Source organism: Macrosteles quadrilineatus, unplaced genomic scaffold (genome assembly GCF_028750875.1).
Source record: "Macrosteles quadrilineatus isolate MER2022 unplaced genomic scaffold, UCM_ALF_1.0 Scaffold_5__1_contigs__length_97177068, whole genome shotgun sequence".
NCBI classification, from domain to species: domain Eukaryota; kingdom Metazoa; phylum Arthropoda; class Insecta; order Hemiptera; family Cicadellidae; genus Macrosteles; species Macrosteles quadrilineatus.
In genome coordinates, this window is record NW_026542598.1 from 2,147,198 (window position 1) to 2,165,223 (window position 18,026).

Here is an 18,026-nt window from a genome sequence, read left to right on the forward strand (position 1 = left end):
CTTAAACACAAAGAAAGTTACTTCATATAAAAGAACTATCGTTTGACTTCATACAGCTTAAGGTTTGTCTCCCCACCACTATATCACAACATCTCATATATAAAACCCAATATTTTAATTTTTCCTTCAAGAAGGTGTGCAATGGGCCGCGATGACTTGCAGTACTCAGTCATTACTATATCTTACTAAATGATATAACAAATTATAATTTCAACAAGTCACGGTTCCCAGTAAAATAATTAAAACCCTCCAACCTGTTTTCGAATCCACAAATGACTACTCTTTATTTACTCTGACACAATTTCTCAAACTGGCACAATTTCTCTGCAAATTCATCACTTGACTCGTTGGCCAGGAAGCTGAACGGGGACCCCCCATTGCATCAGTGGCAGCTCACAGTCGCTAGTTATACAATGGATACATGATGTTGTGGTCGTAGCCGACTCATCCTTCACTTTCTCTCATCTAACATCTCTACTTCCTAGCCTACCATCCACAGCGTTCTGCAAACTGACACTGTCAACGTCAACTGTTCGCTTTATTTTTTATAAATGTGCGTCTTTATTTTTTGTGGACTAAAACCATGGTCTTGTTATCTAGCGTCGACCTTTAGTTGTATAGTTTGCATTGACAGCTCCATGACGAAGGACACCTAGGTCGAGAATCGGTTCTACTTGGAATGGAACCGGCATCCTTCATATTATTAAGGCGTGCAATTTATCCACTCGGGTCTTAAGATGTTTATTTGAGAAGAAATTCGTCATTTGCTTTAAAGGTTTTCAGCGTTCGTTCTCATACAACTTATAGCATAGCCTCCTCTAATACAAGGCCGCGGCAAAGGAAATTTGGCAACGCTTTAGTGTCGGCCTATCTAACCAGCTGTAGCACTAATTCATATGGAGCGTCTGCGCAATACTTACATTACATTACTGAGATTATGGCAAGTAGGCCGGCGAGTGTAGCTTTGTTGTAGGCTACGCAGCTTCTTTTTAGACGAGGATCATTGGGATTGTTTAAGTTTAAGGAATGTTTCCGACAAAAAAACTGGTATTGTACATATTAAACATGTTGAGGACTTTTAACATGACACTTGCTAAAACCTCTTGTAGGAAATGTGTTTCCACGTAACGAACGATTGCTTTAATGTAATTCTCTTCAACATACACGTAAGATAAACTGCATAATACTAACTACATTGTGTTAGCGAAGGAAAAGGACTAAGAGTTGACCTAGAAAGGGTAATAAGAAACCTCTGATACAATTGCACATAATTCTTGAATAAAAATAACAAAATGAGAGAAATGCTTTTATGATGTTATTAAATTATTAACATGAGCTGTCGTCACTAAAACTAGTTTTTGACAGGGTAAATTAGACTTAATAGATACGTGGTTTTTATTTCAGATTATTCAGTTTTAATGTTGAATTCAATAAAAGAATAATAGTTTCACAATCGATTCTCAAGTAATATTCTCAAATAACACACTTCTCCCAACCATTCATTCACAAAGTGATCAAACTTAATTGAATGCAAAGAAATTGTAATTAATGGGACCCACCATCACTTCCTTTAGCACTTCACTTAGCCTTCACAAGTTCATTGTCAAATCATCGCTTCCCGGCGAACAATTCAATGTCGTTCGGATCTTTAGCATTTCGTATTTCCGAATTCCTGCATTAATCTCCAATCCGACCTAAATCTGACTTACAGTAGGACAAACTTAAGAATGTACTAGAATCAATGTCTCATTTTGATGAACCTATAATTTGATATATGAGATTTATACAACGCTGAACCACCAAGTTGCGCATTTCAATGGGGTTTATTTCACCATAGCTGTGTTTATTAGTCTTCTTGAGTGTGACAAATATGTATCGTAATACAAGAGATCTCTTGTATCTTGGGGACACCTGGTAGACGCAATTTAATTTGTAATATAAGCTGAGTACGGGATGAGAGGCATGCCTTTTGTATCTTTTAGCGAATTTCCCTATAGGGAAGTAGCTATTACCGTAGGTCTCATGGTAAGACCTAGGCCCGGGACCGATTTACTTTTTCATTTTGATGTCCCCAGAGGCCAAAAACACCATTCGTTCAAATTTTTATATATCTATATATAGATATATATATATATATATATATATATATATATATATGTGTCCATCCGCACGATAACTTGAGTAATTTTTGTCCGATTTTGATAAAATTTGGTTTGAAGGTGTAAGGCGGGATAAACTCGAACGAGTTCGCGAACCAGCATGATCGGACTATGGGAACGGGGGTTTACGGGGGGTTTTATGGGGTAAAAATAGGTTTTTCCCATTTTTGACCCAAAAAAAATAAAATTTTGCAAAATCTTTTCAAACCATTTTGTAGAGCTTAAAAAAACAAATAATTTAGTATATTGAAGTGTTACTATGCGCCTAATGGTTACGGAGAAAATTCCAAAAAAAATGTAAATTTTAAATTCCCATGTTATTCTTATGGAGAATGAGTAAACTGTTGTAGTTTGCTTGTTTATGAACATATTTTGATCAAATTTGGAAAATGTTTTTATTTCTTACTAACTATTAACATTTTACAAAAAAAGTTTTACCCTCCCTGATGCAGCAAACCTAAGTACCTGTTAAAATAATTCTATTTAAATAGGAAATAAAAGTTAAATTTTTAAGTAGACATTTTAGTGTAAATCCAATCAGGTTAATGGAAATTCGCTTAGTCTGCAGGTTTGCTGCGGCGGGGGTATTTTACTGACTAAGCTAAGTTGGTTCTGTAGCCAGGCTCACTTAGTCACTTACTATAATGCCAAACACTCAAGAACAGGTGGGTCCAGTTTTAAGCCATCAAAAAGGTTTTTTTTATCAAAAAGCTGCTGTCTTTCCTCAGGATCGAACCAGCGACCACCAGATCACGAGACGAGTACTAATCCAAATATCCAGCAATATTGGCTAAATATCCTTAAAAAAAATTTCCGCCCAATCGCACAATTTGCCAACAAGTTAAACTGTGGTGGTAAAAAAACAGTCCGCGTTGAAAACAACCTGTAATATTCTGTGTGTGCCATACTTCCTGAAGGCCTCTGCTCGCAAACACGAGAGAAGATCATAGAATACACAAGGCGCAATTATAAGCTATGGTTACGTACACGAATACTAATTAATCCTTCCTCAAGTTTTTGTGGTTAGCGTCAAAATGGCGTCAATATGATTCAGGGTGTTTTCCGTTTATCGTAGTCTTCCAGAGTTCCAAAGCCACTGCGATTTTTTGTCTGTGTTCCCCAGAGACACTCTAGATTATAATATTGAATTTTTTTTTTTATTAGTCCAGAAAATCAACATAAGAGTTAGTTTTTTTTAACGAAATCCCAACTGAACTGGATCCCACCTTCAGCAAGGACTTTGGTACAGCTAAAATGGTTGGACACATAACAAAGGTACATTTACTTACTTTCAAAATTAGTTTTAAAAACGCGGTTACACAATTCAACTGTATCATCTCTTGCTTGAAATTTACCAAATAAAATGTGACTTAATTCCACGTTCTCCGTAGTTACGCAATTCTGCATTGAGGTAATATCTCTGAATGGGTACTTTGCCCCAGCTCACTAGCGGTTGTCAATGTCAGTGTCTAGTGAGAGCTACAGACTCCGAAACTTTCCCCTGACTTCGACCCCGGCACCTGGGTCAAGGTCAGACCGTTGCCGCGAGACACAGAGACCTCAAAACCCCGACCTGACCACCACGCAGACAGCGTCTCATAGTCGTAGTCAAAAATCTGCATTTGTAAATTTGTACCTGTGGTACATTGATTAGTGTCCCCGATATAAAGTACCCTAAAACAACGTTAAAAACACATTATTCACAAATGGATTGAAACAGAAAATTAACAGAACAGTAATGATAATTCGATATTTATGAATGCACACCCTCTAAAATCTACATATGTTGTTCCGGTGTTGATTCATACGAAATTTTAAAAAGCACAAATTGTTAAGGTGTGTTAAAGTAATGTTCCTAAAATTTTGAGAGATAAGCCAATTTCAGATTATGTGTACACAGTTGAATTTTCCTTTTACAACAATTGCCGTTTAAACGAAGTAACACACTTTATAAGGGGTTTTTAACCCTACGATAAGTAAGAACACAGCAAAAGTCGAAAAGTGAAAAACTCGAATACAAAATCTTATTATCCATTTATTTATAGGATAAACATACACTATGATCAATAATAGGACTCTAAAGATAATACCGTTAAATGAATCGATTATTGTATTTAAAATATCAAGACAATAAAAACTCTAGTACATTCCAAGTGCATGAAGACAAAGTATGGGGGATGATTTCGATTTTTAAATCCTTCAAGGCAACGTCACTTTCATTTTCATATCAAACCGCTCCCACCCACTAAAGTTATACAGCATAACCTACCACAACAATCAACACACATTTGGTGCGAAACAGCTGGTCTACAGCATCACATTATTAAGAATATATTGGTAAACCAATAATTCAACCAGCTGATCTCCTAATTTAGTCAATGTTTTCAGAACCACGAAAATCTTCCAATTCAAAACGTTTATACTGAAGATAAATCAAAGAAAAACGTGGACAAAACTATAAAATAGGACTATAAATAACTTTGATAACACAGTAGTTATATGAGTTATTAAACCATGATAATTAGAACATCACAATAGTCCATTAACTACAACTTGAATAAGTAGTCTCTAGACCTCTCGAAGAGTTCACACATAAGTAGTTTAAAAATCTGATAGTATATTTCATCACTAGAGCCTAAAGTGACTCTTTTTATGCGATACAAAAACACGACATTTTCTTCTATTTGAAGAACTAATCGATGAAACAATGACACAAGACTGCTCAGAAATCAAACACAATTAGAATGCCACGCTGTTGGTTTGTTTTAGTCGCAAAGATGTAACACGCTCGAGCAGCGATGAAATAATAAACAAAGTGGGATTGAAAGTCACAATCGTAACACAGAAATGCACGCTGGGCACGAACCATGCGGCGGATATGCAAAACAACTCTACTGTAGGGGAGAATTGAATACTTTGTTTGCAAATTAAAATGCCAAACCCTTTTAGACTAATTGACATAAAAATCGTATACATAATAAAGTGTTAGTTGGCGGACTAGCCACCATTTTCGATAATTCCCTCAGTGAGCGTCCAATTCAATTTTCCCTGACGATAATCCCTTTAATGGTGTTCGATTGTTTATGAATACAATATAGACCAGGCAATAACCATTACAAAAATACTCAATGATTATTTTGAAAACCCAACAATTTTCAAGAGTCGCAATTACATTTTACCAAGTGAGACCACGTGAAAAAAGGACACCATCGACATATTGCCAATTACGGTATTACTATATTATATTTATCTGTGGTAAGACGCTGTGGTTAGAGTAGGGATTTTTGGACCGCTTTTCAGAGTTGTAATTTTGACTTCCACCAGTGGTACAGTTCCGTAAGGTTTAGCTGTGCTGCTATGTCTGAACGATATAATCATTGAAAATTCTAGTGAATAACTATATCCCTATTACGAACCAGGGTACTTTCCTGTTAAAGGGAACATTCATTATTGTCGATGATTTTTTTCGATATATCGATATTAACAAATTGAAACATATCAGCTGACAACTACGATAAATATTGTTCAGTATATGAAACTGTTCACAAAAAATAACCTAACATAACTAACCAAACTTGCTGTAAAATTTAAAAATTCCGTGTTTAACTTGCCTTTTCTTGCCTTAAGTTTGGTTGGTTATGTTAGGTTAGCTTAGAACAGTTTCATTTCTTAATCCATATAGACTATTTTAGCCTAAACAAGATCAGTTAGTTGTTGTTGTCAATTTGTAATAGATCTGATCGGAAAACAAAAATATCGATATATCGAAAAAAATCATCGATAATAATGAATGTTCCCTTTAACAGGAAAGTACCCGAACCAGTGATGCTACGACGTATTTTAATCCAACATTGAAAGATGTGTGTGAGATTATTATGTCTTGTGTAGTTTTGTTACAGATTAAGACCAATAGTTTCTTCAAACAGGACCAGTTATAAAAAAGTCCAAAGGCCAAGAACAACTAGTTCTACTTTCCAACCAAGAAAAAGCTGCCATAGTTTTCCAGGATCGAAGTGCAATATGACAAATCTACTCAGCTATACAACAAAAAATATAGTATTCAACGTCTAATCTTGAAACCATTTTTTAATACGAAATAAATCTACCTTCCCACAGACATTTAAACCAGAACAGTGTAAATTAAATAGAATACGAATCACCGACATTCTCAGAGTGTCAACTTGTAGAGCGTAGACTAATCACACCAACACACATCGATTAGACATATCACGTGACACACACCACGTGATCACTGTGACGTCACTTCTCGTCTTGCACTTCCTAATCTGTAATCTCACACTCACAATACCGATAACACGATAAGAGGCGTGGCGACTTCCCGAATTGTGCACTAGCAGTCTATTACGGTTCGCCTTACTATAATTGCAGATTTTTAAAATGATTGAAAAGGGGGAAACGTCTTGGGAGCAAATTTCAGCAAATTTAGCTACAATTAAGAAAAAAATCCCTCTGTGCTCGAGTGAAAGATGGGAGGGAATTTCGATAACAAAATCTAAGTCAGCAGGATCCCCTTGATAATAACGATAGGTACTTCTTACATCGCCCAAAACGTGCGATTTTTTGATGGCCAAAGATATATGATTCCTCTGGAGTAATAAGCACATTCAGTAATTGACTATTGTAGTTTTTAAGTGCAAAACTTCAACTAAACCAATCTAGTCTCATTGGCAAAAGTTATTTAGTGATTTTGTTCAACTCTTTCCCCAAAACTGCTTAACACATCTACGATGTTTACACAAATGGATTTCCTAATTTGTAAAATTTATTTGAACTAATTTTTGGAAGTGAAGTATTAAATATTGTACAAAGGAGGTCAGCGTACCGACATAACAGTTAAGTGATCGAAATTATTACGTTTTGTGAAGTACATTAATTCCACCCCAAAAATCACGCAATATGATGATACAAATATACCACGATTCCACAAAATCTTGTATAAACCAAAATGTGAAACTTTAAATTCAATGGTTAGTCTCTTCATATACAATACGATATCCCAAGGTACGTAAGAATTGCCAAATAAAGTCTTCAGTTCCAAATATACTGTAACAATGGTTAGTACCAGAGAGTTGTCGGCTGGCAAAATGACAGACAGCCCACGTAAATATTTGTCAATTAACATGTCGTCTGTCACTGCTTGTTGCTTGTCCTACTCACTCCCAGACATCTTTGTACTTACTTACCTATGCTCGCATGATAGCTTGATGTAAACATTTGCTGTTTACCTTGATTCCATTATCATCGATTAAACCCAAGATTATACTTACTTCCTTAGATTTATCCTTATGGACCAACTGACGACAGTTTTTGAGGTTAGTTTCGTATTTTAATACCGCAATTTGGTAGTTTAGTATGCGTTTTTCTTTATATGAAAGAAGGAAAAATCTATGAAGAAAGGATAGAAACCTTGAGGCAAAGAATTTATGCAATATTTCAAAACCAAGGGGTAAAAATAAAACATTGAAAGGTACAATTTATATGGAAGAGTTAAGACGATTTCCTATAAGACATGTTTTTGTGTTCTCTTTGTTGTAACTTTAAAACATGAGTTGACCAGTTCGAAAAAAACGCGAACAAAACAGTAACAGCCCAAGTTAAAAAAGTTCACAAACAGAATGAAAAAAATATTTTAAAATAAAAAAAAATCTAAATACATATTACTAAGACAGGACGAGTAACAGAGCGTCGAGTCAGACATGGAACAAAGATTGCGTATTGTTTGACATACATCATCGCATTGTAAAAACCAAAACAATGGATGCTCAGTGAAACTGAAGAAAAACTGACATTTTGGAACCAAGTTGCCTTGACAAGTAAAGAGGCGAGAGCCGAGGCCAGACGAGTTTTGAGGTCATTAAATAAATTATCTCTCACATAAAAACTAGCCTCGCACTGCAAGAACGTCGCTTAGTCTACTACGACTTGGTGGATTGACATAGTAATTAATAGCTAACGATGAATCCACATTGTTATCTAGCTTTCTTATCATTGCACTACTTCATAATCACTGATTAAGAAATCTGTCATTGGTTATGTATAAATATTATGACTAGTTGACTGTATAGTTTGACTTTTAAGAAAGTTAACACTTAATGATTATGCCTTTATTGTTATTACTTTTAAAGTTTTTAGTGTGTGTGTGTGTTTTACTAAGTGTTAGTGTGTACTTTCGACGTGCTATTTGCACAATGTAATGTGTTGGATAAGGTGGACGCTGGAGTAAAAATAAATAAATAATGGTGTACACAATCGAGCATAAATGCAGGTGAAAGAAAAGTATTTAAAACGTCTTTAAAATCAGGAGAAGATACGTACAAGAGATAATTTTTAACAAAAATAAACTCTGTCAGGCATCTGACATACTTGTTCTCATTAGTTTGTCAACAAACCTTATAATGGGCAGGCCTAGTAGTAGGAGTAACTATGATATTTTTTTGGGAAAATCACAAAAGTTGTAATAACCTTTGAACCGTAATTTTTACAGAAAATTAGTTGTACAATTTTGTTTACGGTTATAAGGACTATAACATACTGAATTTTAATCAAATTCGTCAGAGCTGTCTTTGTGACACAGACAAAAGACATCGCTACGAAAACCACCTTTTGGGGTCCTGGGGTCCCATTAAAGACATTTCCAACCAAAAGACAAACTAAAAAATTTCAAAAATAATAATACCCTCTCTATACACTATGGATAGGGGATGAAAGTAAAACAGTGTTTCGCCCTCAGAGAGAAAAACGCATTCAGTTGAGAACACTGTAAAAATTCCAATTACATTAATTGCAAAATTAATCAACAAAAAGGGGTTAGATGTTCGATCTAAAAGGCGAAAGCGGTTCAAGAGATGACTTGAAAGAGGGAAAGATAAACCAGGAAGTGTATTTAAATACGAAAGCCTCGACTGTTGGCTGGTGGATGGTCATTATTTACGCCTGGCGACTTTCTCTGTACAACGAACCATACCGAGGATAACTGTTACATGCTGGCTACTGAGCTGGTTGTGGTAAAACATTAATAGATGAGGTTTGCTTATAAATCACCCGTTAAACCAACTACCTGATGATCAAGCCTTGCTTTGGGTGATGGTGGTGATGAACACAGTTAACCGTAATACCCCCGTCGCACCAAACCTGCCGACTAAGCGAATTTCCATTTGTCTGAATAGATTTTTAATTAAATATATTTAAATAACATTAGGCTTAACGAGTACCTAGGTTTGCTGCCACAAGGAAACTAATCAAGTGTGGTTTTTAGTAAAATCTTAATAGCTTAGTAAAACATTATTAAATTTGCCGAGTTTGATAAAAATATATCCACAAACTAACAAACTACAAAATTTTACAATATTATCCATAAGAATAACATTTAGATTTTAAAAAGGTCTAGAAAGAAATTGGGAAGTTTTGTCTTTTGAGGGTCAAAAATGATAAAAACAAAATTTTACCCCATAAAACCCCCCGTAAAACCCCGTTCCCATGGTCCGATCATGCTGGTTTGCGAACTCATTCAAGTTTTATCCTGCCTTACACCTTTAAACCCAATTTCATCAAATTCTCGAGTCATCGCGTTCACGGATATGTAGATAGATATATATACGTATAACATTTGAAAGAATGGTTTTTTGGCCCTCGGGGGACATCAGAATGAAAAAGTCAATCGGTCCCGGGTCTAGGTCTTACCGTGCCACCTAAGCTACTCCCTATAGGGAAATTCGCTAAAAAGGACCGAAAGTCCTAATGTTACCTCAATAAAAATGTACAGTGTTTTCGTTACTCCATTTATTTCATTTGTACATTCATGATTCAACAACTAGACAGCCTCTTTAAAAATGGATTGATTAAAAGCACCATTGAATAGTGATGTGTGAGCCTAGCTGTATGTAAAATAAAACCTAGAAAATGTGTATTTTTTTTGTAAATTAGTTTTATCGTTGCGGCACTGAATGTTTTCTTCAACAGCACTGCATGACAAACATAACTGATTTATTCTTAGATAACACCATAAATTAAACATAATCTCTAATAAATTTATCAAACTTGTGGATAAACTCGACAAAATTCTAAACTTGGTTCTATCAAAATTATATTAGATAACATTTGTAGTTTACTTTTTGTTTCTTCTTGTTTAAAAGCAGCGTTGAAACTATTTAGTGGAAACATACAGCTTTTTCTTTGGTTTTACTGTAGAGCCTAATTAAAGACTAGTGATGCATAAATCGTATAATCCGGATTCGCGGACCGAGGAGCGCACAATACCTGCTCTAATGGGAGGTCATAAATAAAATCCGTAGGGGTAGGACCAAGGAACGCAGAGGTACCTTGCGCTCCTTGGTCCTACCCATGCAAGGAACTAATCCCCTAATTATACGGATTAAAAGAGACAATGGCTGGGTCAACCCTGCAAGTAAACCCCATTAGTCGTGCCTCATTGAATACACTACTTTAAAATGAAAATGTAAGGAGTAATTTTGAAACTATAAATATATTAACAGAGACAATGCAAGATACTGTATTATGCATTCGAAGTTGAAGTAGTTATCTTAAAAACAGTTGGTTTTTGTCCTACGTTAATAAGCCCATTTTCAATGCAGACAAACTGCATATTTTTCTAAGTGCAGTTTAATAAAAATTAAATATTTATCACTAAATAGTACGGAACTAAATTTGCATTATTCTATTATAATTAAAATCATATTAGATTATTCGAGACAGCTAAACTTTCTCTCTGCGTTTCAGAACTATCAAATGTTGACATTATTTTGTTTTGCAGGTATAGTTTATACAATTTTGAAATAGCTTTGAAGGCATGACGACTATTAATTGCTTATAGCATGCATGATTCTACGTGATTTGTTTTGATCATCGACCCGTGATTCAACCTTCGTCTCCGTCCTGTGGAAACACCTGACATTTTCTCTCGTGATAGAGGTTAGGATATTGAATCACTTAATATTACCGGACGTTCGTACTATTTAGGAGCAACGCATACCATTCTTGAAACTAATTAATTCTTAAGAACAACATTATATTATGTTGTGCATTTCCGGATTAGGTGGGTGAGCCTACTGCTGAAAGTGATATTTGCCAAATGACAATGTGCCTGGGCTAAATTTACTTCAAAAAGTAGTGTTGTTTACATAGGCTTTGTTTAAATTTAAAAATACTTTTTGAATAAGAATTACTTAGGTTTTTCTGAAAGTATATAATTAGAAATATCTGAAAATAAATCGATTATTTTGTTTCGTTTACTTTTTTAACTGTTGTATTGCCGACAAAAAAGTGTATCTAATGAAAACATTTACTCCTCAAGATCCTATAATTATTCCCAACTGTTTAGACAAGCACAAATTTGTTTAATCAGAATTTACTTGGCTATTTCCAAAGTAATGGTTTAAGCATCGTTTAAGTAGATTTTATAGCCTCCGGATTACCAATAAATATAAACATAATTACTCTATTTTAATGCTAAATTCAAATAACAATAATCGGCACATACTCTAAAAGGAATTCTAAAAAAAGAGTAAACTACAAAAATTAAACTTGTCTTTATTCAAGTAGTGTTACCAGTTACAAAGTAAATTATCTATTATAAAAAAATAAACTTTTGAGTCTAGAATCAAATAAGAGATAATAAGTAATGAGTAACTTACAATCAGTGACGTGGTTTTTTTTTTCTTGCTGTACATCTAATAAGGTGACCAATTTTACAAATTCGTTACCGGTGCAGATTCCTAAAGAAAGTTCTATTCTCGGTTAATGTTAACGCTGCAATTGGTACATTTTCTAACTTATGTCACAGATTCGTGGGTAAAAATACTTCATTGGGGCAAATAAATCCTAATCAGAGTGCACCATTAGTCAGCATCCACAATGTAATATACTGTGATTTTTCTTTAAATTAACAATAACTGTTTCATCTAAATAAGGCTAACTGATTATTTCAGGGCAAAATAATCAAACTTATTTATCCAGCGAGAACAAAGTTATTTTTTAAAAACATCAAACCGTAGGCCTACAGTTTAAACATTTTTTAGGCCTATACAAACATTAGTAACAATGAATTATGTTGTTTGACGTTGTGACATGTTGCTATTTAGACATTGTGATGACAATGTTATATTATACATCATTTGTGTCATTTAACAAACGTTTTACATGGTGACAACATAAACGCCAAATATAGATGATAATTCGAAAACTAAAAGAAAGTAATACAAATTGAGTTTAAATTAGGAAGATGATTTGGAATTGCAATAACTTTAAAATTATATGGAATTTGATTCATGCTACCATATAAAGTGTTGGCTAAGTAACTTTAAAAAATTGTTCCTTTGTAAAATCTTGTTTTTGTAATATTATGTTACTAGCTGTAACCCGCGGGCTTTGCCCCGTTTAACTTCTTAATTTTCAAGATTATCTCGTTCGCATGGCTCAATCACGTCCTGGTTGAAGTTTGTTCGCTACGCTCACTCACCTTTAGGTTGGAGCTCGTTCGCTACGCTTACTCGCCTCCAGACCTCCTAAGAAATGTGAAATGAATTGAGAATGGCCCGTATTGTATTTTTGGAAAAAATATATGGGATTCGAAATAGTACAAAATTGTCCACATAAAAAGTCATCATTTTGACACAAATACAATATACATAGTAAAATTCTGACTCCGATCCTTGCTCTCGAGCCTGAGAAACTGCAAAGTATATCAACTATATACTGTATTTGTACGTATGTTTTGTATTACCTTTTCTTTTTATCAATCAATGGAAAAATAAAGTACTTCAATGGATATGCGCATTTTACATCTCATAAAGAAGAGATGGTTTCTGTCTGTTGAATTTACCTATAAAACTAAGATTAAAAATTCAGGTTGTTTTTATCAATGGAATGGTACACGTTGAAAGCATTTAATTGTATTCATGGATTTAAATTAGCTAAGGATTTTACAAACCATTCCTGCATAAAAATTAGTAGCCTATATTTCATAGCGAGGGGTCCCATTGCAAATTTGCACATTTTAATAGGGTTCAACACCTATTCTAAGGTAAAACTAACGGTGCAATACCCCTTTATTTTCAAAGATTATGTTTGTTTAAAGCAGTTATTAAAAGTGAATAAACTTACTAATTTGCAATAATTTCCATTCATTGATTTTAGATCCACGCCATGAAGACTAAAGTCACCTACCTTAATCAAGTCGCAATTATTAAAAAGTAGCCTATTTAAAATCCATTTTTATAAAATAAAATAAAATCTAAATGTGGTTTAACATTCAACTGAAGGATCAGCTTTTATATTGCAATTTAAATTCGAAAGTGAAAGTGTACGGCCTGGTAATTTGTTGATACATTATAATTATAATTATAGTATACATTATACAGGGTTGGGCAAATGTGTGGATACCCCTAGTTAACTTTTTAACGCGTTGCAATAGGAAAACCTAACTCGACACATATTTACAACATAAGAAATTGCACTTTTTCATCAAAGTTACAACTTTTCCCCAGCCCCCAAATTGGGGTATTTTGGGGGCAGCCCCAAATTTTCAAATGTAAACACCTATCATGTGACCCCTCATTTTAAAGGGTTTATTAAGAGAAATTGAATGGCGCAAACCAGAGGTCAATGTCGCACGCCTAATCAAAATGGCAGCCATTTTAATTTAACATGAGCAATCATGAAAAAGTCTGGACACCCCCAGTTAACTTTATAACGTGTGGCAGTGGGAAAACCAAACTTGGCACATGTTTACAACATAAAAAATGCACTTTTTCATTTAAGTTAGAACTTGTACCCGGCCCCCAAAATGGGGTATTTTGGGGGCAGCCCCAAATTTTTAAAAGTAAACACCTATCATGTGACCCCCCATTTTAAATGGTTTCTCAAGACAAATTAAATGGTGCAAACTAGAGGTCAATATCGCATACCTAATCAAAATGGCAGTCATTTTGGAATATCCCCTATTAATTTTTTAACAGTTTATAGCAGGAAAACTGAACTCAGCATACCTTTATGAAAAAGAGAATTCACCTTTTGGTCAGTATTAAAATAGTTAATTTTTAAAGTTAACTGGGGGTGTCTAGACTTTATCATGATTGCTCATCTTAAATAATTAAAATGGCTGCCATTTTGATTAGGCGTGGAATATTGACCTCTGGTTTGCGCCATTCAAATTCCCTTGATAAACCCTTTAAAATGATGGGTCACATGATAGGTGTTTACATTTGAAAATTTGGGGCTGCCCCCAAAATACCCGATTTTGGGGGCTGGGGCAAAGTTGTAACTTTAATGAAAAAGTGCATTTTCTTATGTTGTAAATATGTGCCGAGTTTGGTTTTCCTATTGCAACGCGTTTAAAAGTTAACTAGGGGTATCCACACATTTGCCCAACCCTGTATACATTATAATTAATTATAGTTTGGTAATAAGTTGCACTAGAAAAATATACCTGAATCAATGGTGTCGTCAGTGAGGCGCGACTAATGGGATATACTCACAGGGTCGACTCAAGCATTGTCTTGTTCAACCCTCGTAAGTAGGGGATTAGTTCCTTGCACGGGTAGGACCAAGGAGCGCAAGCACCTCTGCGCTCCTTGGTCCTACCCCGACGAATTCTTCGGCCGAGGGGTTGACAGTTTTACGACTTGCGCTCCTCTGTCCGTTTCCCTATAATCCGTCCACAAATAAAAGTAACTCGTTTAAATGACATCAAACATAACAAAAACTAACATCAAAACCAAGGCTTCATATCTTAAAATAGGACGATAAGTAGCAATATATGCAGATTCTATGTTTTAACACCAAGGTGATCTTAATGAGTCAACTTTGTTGGCAGAAAAACAAACCCAGGAAAATATACAAAGTTCAATTTTCCACTTATTTAAAAACAGGATAGACTGGTTCGACGAGGAAAATTCACTCAAATTTGTCATAAAAATCTTCCAACACGATGATTTGAGATTCAAATAAAACTCATTAACTACAATGTAAGTTAGCAGACAGGACACGTGGAACGGTTTTAATTATTATACAGTATAACTAGTGTAGCGCAAAGGCCTTGGGAAAATCGGACGGAAAAACAGAGTTCTTTACAAAAAGCTATAAACATTCAAAGAACACCGATTAAATTGTCTTTTGTGAGGCTAGCTGTCGTACAGGTGAGCAACACAAAAGGGGTTTTACCAACACGGTCTCAAATCCCTGGGGGTGCGGTTTACAGGTTATACGGCGTGAATTGTTACAGTGTACAAATTAAAGGGACCTTCAAATACTCTTCACCGAACTAGATTTACACTCATTATACGCAACAACACATTTACTAACTAAAGTGCTATTATACAATTTTTAGCGTTTGCTATTTGGAAAAAATCGATTTCAAATTTCTTTAAAATCCCCGAAGTCACCAGGATATATACTACGAATTTTGTGTTTGAAAAGTAGTCCCTCCTTATCCGGATATTACAGAGAAAATTATTAAATATATAACTTTATGAATACATCACTGTACGATGGTACACGTGTTTTCCTAGATTAAAAAACATTTTTGAACTCAATTACAATTCCAAATAAACCTGGCAAAAATTGAATTTTCATTTTACCTAAACGTTCAACCTAAAAAAGGTAGCTGGCGTAGACAAAAACTTGCATTCCTATCACCAACGATATACAACTAAGACATATTCATCATTTGCATGCAACAGTGGCAGAAACACAATCTAAACAAATTTGGCCGTACGATGCCAAAATGAGATAAAAGTTACATAGTAATTTGATGGTTACTTCGATAATCAAAGGTCAAATCTCCGTCATTGAACTGGCGAAGAGACAAGCCAAAGTTTCGAATGCGTGTGGTCCATCAGTTAACTTGTGGAAAATGAAGAGTGCGACCATCCGAAACGCTGCCCTTTATCGCTAGTATATAGACGTGGTCAACTCTCAAAAACAAAGATTTGACATACTGTATAAGACGGTATTTCCAGCTGTTTATGTCCAAAAGGCAAAAATATAATTTCACATTCGCTTTTTCATCTCTAACTAGCAACGTCTCGCGTTGCAACACATCACCTATCCAACTTTAAATGAAAGACAAGCTAACCTCACAATCCAAAAGCTACTTAGTTGTTGTTGAAACTTTGTTGTTTGACTTACCACTTTTATTGTCCATGAGGTCATGGTAGCCGTGTATCAGGCTGTGTACTAGAGTAGTCATCTTGCCGGCGATTCCAGAACCTGCAGACAAAACACACTCGTCAATACCACTATAGAGTAAACATATCACTTCATAGATTTATCATACCTGGGTCAAGAGACGATCTTTAAAACTCTATGAAAAATACGATTTATTTGTAAACTGTTGCCTATGTTCTGGTATTGTTACCAAAGAGTCGACCGAACACTCTAAATTTTACCTAAAAGAAGGGGAACACTTAAACGCGACCGGACACTATATACACAGCAAAAGAGATTTACATTTAAAATATGATGACACGTCTAGTTGCAGTACCTAAAGTTCAAGTTTAGCTGACATATTCATATCAATGAACAAACAGCTGTAGGTATATGAAGTAAAAATCCAATCACCAAAGCTTGTGTTTTTCTCCTTTTTTGAAAAATACAAGAAACTAAGAACATTGTTATTTTTGCCTATTCGTAAAATTTCCCATCGGGCATATTACCGCTGATTTTCTTATTTGGTAAATCATTTTTCTTGGTACAGTAATCTAGTTTGAAAAAATTAGTAGGCAAGAGGTCCCTTGGCTCACCAAACACTCAAATGAATCTCCTCTCAACAGTACTTACAAAACATGTCCAACAAAAATGCCACTAAGCAAATAAAAAAAATCAGCAGTAGCTCAATAACCTGTGAGGAGAACTCTAGACTGAGTTGGTCAAACTCAGCAAAACAACAGCTGACATAGTGTTTACTCTAAACATCTGGGTGAATGACCAGAAATTAACTAATCAGCTGGTCTACCTAGAATAGATTCACAGTAGAATGTACAATGCTGTCATTGGAGATTACAAAAGTAGCATACTGTCGAATCTCTGTGTTTATGGAGATGGCTACGTCATTGAACTAGTGAATATACTAGATCAGTCTTTAGAAAAAGCTACAGTTCCATTTGAGTTAATTAAAATCCCATCCGAAAAGTCAACAAGTACGACGCGGTAATCTCTCGCAGCAACATTCGTCAGTCGTCTACTTTGACAGTGGAAGCCTACCATCTATACTGTTTCTTATGTTTATTTAGGAATCCTATATCAATAGCGACTGAAGTTGCTATATAATTTTGTTTACTATATTAGGGAATACCGAAGAGTGGGCCCCGACTTACGTAGTCTCCGGAAAACGATAAAAACAAAATCTCCTTTGAAATTTGTTCGTGCACCCGACCCGAAACTGAAGGTATGTAAAAAACAGACGAATTTGTATTTTCTTCTTGTTTGTCGTAATTGAAGTTGATTAAAACATGTTCACTATTTAAATTCTCTTAAAATGTTTAGTAGTACTTTAAATCAAATGTTTCTCACGAATATTGTTTTAGGGAATCTTAAAAATACTTGGTCTTGCACGTTATCTTTAAAGAGGATAAATTTAAATCAATAAACGTAGTTTGCAGGATAATAGAAATATTTTCATATAATTTGGCTAATCAACTATTAGGTAGGGTTTTTAAAACTAAAAAATCCAAATTTATGCGTTTCGGAGCAGAAAACCAAAATTCTCGAGGCGACACAAATGCATACAACCATTATACCACAATTATCCACGAGCTTTCTACACATTCATAACTAGACCTACATACTCAGGTCAAGGTCGCACCGGCATTTCCTATGACGCAAAACAAAACA

General features: G+C 34.9%; 1 protein-coding gene across 2 annotated transcripts in view; it reads right to left on the minus strand.

Moving 5' to 3' along the window:
- LOC128994068 (elongation of very long chain fatty acids protein AAEL008004-like) overlaps nucleotides 1-18,026 on the minus strand; it is a 108,628-nt gene that overhangs the window by 47,094 nt on the left and 43,508 nt on the right. For both annotated transcript variants that reach the window (XM_054418298.1, XM_054418297.1), the window contains exon 2: nucleotides 16,323-16,403. In XM_054418298.1, coding sequence (XP_054274273.1) covers nucleotides 16,323-16,383 — 61 coding nt within the window. In that variant the 5' untranslated portion in view covers nucleotides 16,384-16,403. The remainder of the gene's footprint in view (nucleotides 1-16,322; nucleotides 16,404-18,026) is intronic.